The 7,447-nt window shown below is 36.1% G+C and overlaps 1 protein-coding gene across 1 annotated transcript; it reads left to right on the forward strand.

Annotated features, from left to right (window-relative positions):
• The first annotated feature begins 479 nt into the window (after positions 1 to 479).
• Positions 480 to 5,146, forward strand: LOC111284557 (protein SUPPRESSOR OF MAX2 1A-like). The gene is made up of 3 exons (XM_022873254.2): positions 480 to 2,226; positions 2,811 to 3,111; positions 3,241 to 5,146. Exons 1-3 carry the CDS (start codon positions 986 to 988, stop codon positions 4,861 to 4,863), a joined length of 3,165 nt encoding a protein of 1,054 aa, XP_022728989.2. The 5' UTR covers positions 480 to 985; the 3' UTR covers positions 4,864 to 5,146.
• The last annotated feature ends 2,301 nt before the right edge of the window (positions 5,147 to 7,447 follow it).

A 7,447-nucleotide genomic window follows, 5' to 3' on the forward strand; every position in this document is an offset into this window, starting at 1 on the left:
ATTTAGGTTTTTTAATTAATTAATTAATAGTACAAAAATAATATAAAAGGAGAAGAAGAAGAAAAAGTAAAGCGGAGGGATGACAAAAAGGGGGTGGCGGATTTGGACTGCTCCGAAGCATTTTTTCAGAAATCCTTGAAAACTGATAGTACTTCCAATTCTTTGTTTTTCAGAAATTTCTTTCTTTTCTTTAATAAAAACAAGACATTTTTCATACATCTCACCTCAGCCCCTAACTAATTTACTTTCCCCGCCTGCCTCTTCTGGTCTCTTCGTCTTCTCTCTTACTTCTTTCTCTTTTTTATGCAAAGTATATGCAAACTCTCTGTCTATATATGTTCTTCAAAAAAAAAAAAAAAAAGTAAAATCAATTTTGTTGTTTTTTTTTTTTTCAAAATTTACTTTTTACCCAATTTTATGGTGGGCAAGTAGAGTCTAAAATTTTCACTTAAATTGTGCTGGATATTTTTGTTATTCGTGAAATAGATAGATAGGGATAGAAAGCAAAACAAGAGAGAGAGAGAGAGAGAGAGAGAGAGAGAGAGAGGAGAAGGGAGAAGAGAAATGGAGAGTTTCCTGTGAAAGAGGGGATCTGATCTTTCCTTTTCGCGTTGAATTCTCTTTCTCCTCCTCATCCTTTATAATGCCCACTTTGGTTTGTGTTTATTTTTTTTATTTTGTGTGAAGAGAAGGCAGATAGAGAAAAAATATAAATAAAAACGGGGAAAAACCCGAAGATAGGTATAGATCACTTAAAGCTAAGAAGGTTATAAGCTCTCTATTGTTCTGTCTAAGGCTCTCAGCTATTGCTTTCTTTCATAGTTTTGTTTTTGCTGTAAAAAGCTTTCGTTTGGTTATTCATTTCAATTTGTCTATTTCCATAGCCTTTTCCTCCCCCTTCCCTTCTTTCTTTTTTAGATAATAAAAACTTAAAACGAATTAAAATATAGGCACGAAGGAGAAGAAGAAGAAAACAGGGAAATAAATGAGAGCAGGATTAAGCACGATCCAACAGACCCTGACGCCGGAGGCGGCCAGCGTGTTGAACCATTCGATAGCTGAAGCAAGCCGAAGGAATCACGGCCAAACGACGCCGCTCCATGTGGCGGCAACGCTTCTTGCATCTCCCACCGGATTCCTTCGCCAAGCATGTATCAAATCGCACCCTAATTCTTCTCATCCGTTGCAGTGTCGAGCTTTAGAGCTTTGCTTCAGCGTGGCGTTGGAACGTCTCCCCACTTCTCAAAACGCCAATAGTAGCAGCCCGGGGCTCGACCCGCCAATTTCCAACGCCTTGATGGCTGCTCTTAAACGTGCTCAAGCCCACCAACGCCGTGGATGTCCCGAGCAACAACAGCAACCGCTTTTGGCTGTTAAAGTGGAATTGGAGCAGTTAATTATATCGATTCTTGATGATCCAAGTGTTAGTAGAGTCATGCGTGAAGCTAGTTTTTCGAGTCCAGCAGTTAAAGCAACCATTGAACAATCATTGAACTCGACGACTTCAAACTCTTCTAATACAGCCGGTCCAATAGGATTGGGATTGAGACCAGTCGTAACTGCTGCTTCCGCGGTTGCCGCGCCTTCAACCAATCGGAATTTGTATTTGAATCCGAGGTTACAGCAAGGGGCAGCCACGCAGGCCGGGCAGCATAGGAGTGAAGAAATGAAACGGGTGATTGATATTCTGATGAGGAGTAAGAGGAGGAACCCGGTTTTGGTGGGTGAAGCGGAACCAGAATTGGTTGTTAAGGAGATTTTGAGGAGGATTGAGAGTAAGGAAATTGATGGGGTTTTGAGAAATGTTGAGGTGGTACGTTTGGAGAAAGATTTCGCATTGGATAAAATCCAAATGGTTGCAAAAATTAAGGAGTTGGGTACTCAAATTGGAGCAAAGATTGGGAATTTGGATTGTGGAGGGGTGATTCTTGATTTGGGTGACTTAAAATGGTTAGTGGAGAATAACCAGCTGGTGGGTCTTGCTAGTGGGGTTCAACAGCAGCAGCAGCAGCAGCAGATGGTATCTGAAGCGGGGTGTGCTGCGGTGGCAGAGATGGGGAAACTGTTGGGGAGGTTTGGAGAAGGGAGTGGGAGAGTTTGGTTGATTGGAACTGCTACTTATGAAACTTATTTGAGATGTCAAGTTCATCATCCTTCAATGGAGAATGATTGGGATCTGCATGTTCTTCCTATTGCTGCTAGACCCTTGCTGGGAATTTTTCCCTGGTACTTGTTCTGACAACTTTGGAAGCTTACATGTGTTTTTTTGTTTATTTTAGCTTTAGTGTTTGAATATGGAAAGCTTCAATTCTATTAGATGATGCTGGAAAAATCTAAAAGGTTCAAAATTTTAGAATTCATTTTAACTTGGATAATATGCTTGATTCCAGGGATTATAAGCAAGTAGATTTTATTGAATATGGCATATTAGTGGGTATCAAGAAATTTCTGTTTATAGATCCATGGTTTCTGTGCTAATAATAGATTTTATTCTGGGGAAAAAGTTGATTCTGATCTAAAATTTAACATTTTTCTGTCAGCTTTTGGACTTACTTCACGTCCAGAAGACTTTTTGCATTCATGTTTCTTTTTGACTTTGTCTTCCATACTCTTATTCGGTTTCTTTGCAAAGTCTGAACTTAGATGGTGCAGTTTGATCCGTGGGCTTGGGAGGCTCCTTTTCCCATTTTTTTTTTTTTGTTTTTTTTTTTTTTTTAATTCTGGTTTCTGTCAATACCTGAGAGATTAAGTTATCTAGTTTTGTAGCTGGTATCATTGATTAACTTTGTAATATTCTTTTTATCTTCCAGGCTTGGGAGCAATGGGATACTTAGCAGCTCTGTTGAGTCCCTGTCCCCATTGAAGGGATTTGCAACTACAGCTGCTCGACCTAGGCAATTCTCTGAGAACTTGGACCCTGCTCAAAAAACAGGCTGTTGCCCACAGTGCTTGCAGAATTATGAACAAGAGCTTGCAAAACTTTTAGCAGCCAAGGAGTTTGAGAAACCCTCCTCTGATATTAAATCAGAGTCAAATCGGCCAGCTTTGCCTCAGTGGTTGCAGAATGCTAAGGCCCATGATGATGATGCCAAAACAGTAGATCAGACGCAGGTAACAAGCTCAAGTTAAATAAAAACCACGTCTTACTAGATTCTTTTGGTGTGTGTGTGAATATTTGCACGGGTAAATCTTTTTCCCCCTTATCTAAGCTTTATTATTACCGTGACATGTTATATACAGACTAAGGATCAAGAGATGATCTGGAAGCTGAAGACTCAAGAATTGCAGAAGAAATGGAATGATACATGCTTGCGTCTCCATCCAAATTTTCATCAGCCCAGTCTAGGCTCTGAGAGATTCTCTCCTGCAGCTCTCTCAATGACAAGCTTGTACAATTCAAGCCTGCTAGGGCGCCAACCTTTCCAACCCAAATTACCACTGAACAGGAACATTGGGGAGACACTGCAACTGAATCCAAATCCAGTAGCTAGCCAACTGATGGAACAGACAAGTAGCCTACCAGGAAGCCCTGTAAGGACAGACCTTGTTCTTGGGCGACCAAAGATCACTGAGAACACACCTGAAACAACCCATAAAGAGCGTGTGAGGGACTTTATGGGCTGCATACCTTCTGAACCACAGAACAAGTTCGAGGATTTGCAAAGCAACAAACTGTTAAACACGTTAGATGCTGACTCATTCAAGAAACTCCTTAAAGGTCTAATAGAGAAGGTGTGGTGGCAACAGGATGCAGCATCTGCAGTGGCCACAACAGTGACACGGTGTAAATTAGGCAATGGAAAACGTCGGGGAGCTGGTTCAAAGGGTGACATTTGGTTATTGTTTACTGGCCCTGACAGGGTTGGCAAGAAGAAGATGGCATTGGCCCTCTCAGATCAAGTATGTGGGACTCATCCAGTAGTGATATGTCTTGGTTCAAGACGTGATGATCCGGAATCTGATGTGAGTTTCCGTGGTAAAACAGTGCTGGATAGAATAGCGGAGGCAGTTAGGAGGAACCCCTTCTCAGTGGTAATGCTTGAAGATATTGATGAAGCAGATATACTAGTTCGAGGCAGCATAAAACGAGCAATGGAGAGAGGTCGACTTGCTGATTCTCATGGTCGTGAGATCAGTCTAGGAAATGTTATTTTAATTCTCACTGCCAATTGGTCGCCAGATAACCTTAAATTCTTATCAAATGGTATTTCCCTGGATGAAAAGAAGCTTACCAGTTTAGCAAGCGGAGGTTGGCAATTAAGGTTATCCCTTTCTGAGAAAACTGCAAAGCGCAGAGCCAGTTGGCTACATGAGGAGGATAGAGCAACAAAGCCAAGGAAGGAAACTGGTTCACCACTATCGTTTGACCTTAATGAGGCTGCTAATGTGGAGGATGATAAAGCTGATGGATCACGCAATTCCAGCGATCTCACAGTTGATCATGAAGAACATGGCCTCACAAATAGGCGATTATCCAACTCAACATCATCATCAGTATCTTGTGAGCTGCTAAATTCTGTCGATGAAGCGATTGTCTTTAAACCTGTTGATTTTGGTCCCATTAGACGTGATATAGCAAACTCCATAGCAAAAAAGTTTTGCAGCATTATTGGCGACAAGGTAGCGATTGAGATCCTAGATGAAGCTCTGGAAAAGATTACAAGTGGGGTATGGATAGGCCAAACAGGATTAGAAGAATGGACAGAGAAAGCATTGGTTCCAAGCTTGCAACAGCTGAAAACACGATTGCCCACGTCAGATGAGTCTCTAGTCTTTCGACTTGAACTTGATGGTGAGTCCTGTAACCGAAGCCATGGAGATTGGCTGCCCTGTAGTGTGAAGGTGGCTGTTGATGGGTTGTGATGGTGAGGATCATGATTAAATATTTTGCTAGTTCCTAGCTCAAAAATTCAGTGAGGGTAATGAACGAAAGGGATACAATTGGTATTTCGTGTTTGCGTTGGATAGAGATGTAAATATAGTCAACTGTTCTTGGCGGGCCGCGAAGACGGTTGAGAGAGGTAAGGAGTTGAAAGCAGTTAGAAGAGGGAGACGTTGATAGATTAACGGTACGTTTATTTAGTAGCCAGACTGACAATGTCTCCGCCCTTTTTAATATTTTATTATTATTTGATTTCTTCTTGCTTTTTTTTTTCCTCGTTAAAAAATTTTATATAGTATTTTATTTTGTTATAGACATGGGACGATCATTACCTAATATAAGAGGCGTTCCTTTTTTCTCCACATCTCGACGTCTACTCATTTAATTTTTTTACAAAAAAAAAAAAAAAAGGAATGAGTTGAGAATAACAAAAACTATATTATTTATTAAAAATAATTGTATAAATTTATTAAATTAAATTTAAGTTCATTCAATTTTTTTATTAGTACTTTCAATTCTATAGGAAAAACTTATGTTCTCTCAATTATTCTTGCTGAAAAAATGTTATAAAATATAAATATTAACACTTGTTTGATATTATTGAAGTTACTATAAAAGAATTAGAAAAGTACTATTAAACTGAATAATTTCACATAATTAAGATTTTCTTTTCCATGTTTTTGCATATGTATTTTACGGGATGTCTTCGGCGTACTGAATGGAGATCGGAACTCTACCATTGGGACTTAAAATTCTAATCGTAAATTCTCAAATTTTGAATTTTAAAATGGATAATGGAAAGGTATATGAGAGGAGATAATTATCTACCCAAATTTTTGTATGTATAAGAAAATTTTTCTTAATTTTTCATTGCAATGTTTTTAAAAGTCTTTACTTTTACTTTTGTTTGTCTTAAAAAGAAATCATTTTAAGCATTTATAAAATTTAGAACATCTTTTGTCATAATTAAAGATAATTGAGATGAGTTAATATAATAAGTAATTCTATCTTGAGATTGCGTTTTAATTTTTAAGTTCAAGCTTGATTCAAAATAAAATTGAATTATTTTAACTTGTTCGATTATATTCATTTATCGAATAAAAAACGAATTTATGTTATTGTATTTTATTAGACTTGTTTATAGAATACATAGTAATTTTATAGTTAAAATAATAAAAATATTTATTAAAATAAAATTTTAATTAAATTTATGAGTTATTCAAGTTAGATATTAAGATATTCAAAATTGGCTAACTTGATAAGTCAAACTACTCAAACACGAGCTTAGCTCGACAATAATCAAATTAAACTTGAGTTTTATTCGAATTAAATCCGATTAATTTGTTAGTATTGATATATTATTTATACTCTCAATCAAAATCCTATTTGATTTGATTTGATTTTTTTTTTAATTGGAGTCTAATTTTAATTTTTTAAAGTAGGAAACCTACTTTAAATTTGCACCAAGTAGGCATCAACTTGACGAGCCAAATTAAAAAAAAAATAAAAATCAGACGAACATGTTGAAATGATAATGTATTACAACGCATACCTTATGGGAATTTGATAATCCTATAAGATGGGGAAAATCGTATAATTGCAGTAAAACATTCGACTTAACTATTGGTGCATGCATTTTTATTAAAAGTAAAATCTGAATTTTTATGAAATAAAAAAATAAATTTATCAACAATCTTAATTTATTAGTAAAATATTAAACTTAGTTTTAATGACTTCAATTTCTAGCCTGAAATATAAAGCAAATTAACTAAAAAAATCAGATACTTCAAGAGTTTTTTTTTTTTTTTTTTTAATTTGGAAAAAAGAGATTTGAATTTTATTTTTGGAATAAAAAAAGTGTTATACTAACCACTTGAGCCAATTACTTAGAATTGATAGTTTTCATATAAAAAACAAAGTTGATAGTTCAAAAGTTCTATTATCGAAGAATGCAATAATATCTATTATGTTTAACGTTGTTTTCTCTTCTCATATAGTTTTTATGAGTTTATAAATTTTATTTGCAAAATGTTAAAAATTTAAAAAATGTAATGCATAGATTGGCAACACACATAACACCTTAATTTAAAAATATTTGGTAATTATTACGCGTACAATCTTTATTTCTATATCTCCTCTTTGAATTTCAAGGCACAAATCATTGTCTAAAGTCCGTTATTTTCTTTCCCTTTATTAAAAAAAAAAAAGAAAAGAAAAGAAAAGAAGGGAAAAGTTGTATCGTCGGAGAAGATTATTGATAATGAAAGCGAAATGAAAGAAAAAAAAAAAAAGGAGTTTTAGATGGTAGGAAAACGTGTGGGGGCATAAAGGGTTGCGTCTTTGGCCGGGGAGAACCGTCCCCCGCAGGATTTGATTGCAAAGCTCACACTGTAAACCACATCACATTTTCCTTTTCTTTTTTTTTTCTTTGGAGAGAGGAAGAAAAAGAAGCACCCGTGTCATGTTCATATATATATATATATATATATATATATATGTTGATAAATTGATCATTGTTCATATTAATTGTGTGTTCCTCTCAAATACCCTTTTTCTTGAGGGCCT

Source organism: Durio zibethinus, chromosome 6, assembly GCF_047325235.1.
Source record: "Durio zibethinus cultivar Kanyao isolate XHJ-2024 chromosome 6, ASM4732523v1, whole genome shotgun sequence".
NCBI classification, from domain to species: Eukaryota; Viridiplantae; Streptophyta; class Magnoliopsida; order Malvales; family Malvaceae; genus Durio; species Durio zibethinus.

Excerpts from the sequence above, each read along its gene's own strand:
- LOC111284557 (XM_022873254.2), top strand. The coding sequence starts at position 986 with ATGAGAGCAGGATTAAGCACGATCCAACAGACCCTGACGCCGGAGGCG. Across the intron at positions 2,227-2,810 it reads TTGCTGGGAATTTTTCCCTG|GCTTGGGAGCAATGGGATAC; the intron begins GTACTTGTTCTG and ends TTTATCTTCCAG. Across the intron at positions 3,112-3,240 it reads AAACAGTAGATCAGACGCAG|ACTAAGGATCAAGAGATGAT; the intron begins GTAACAAGCTCA and ends TGTTATATACAG.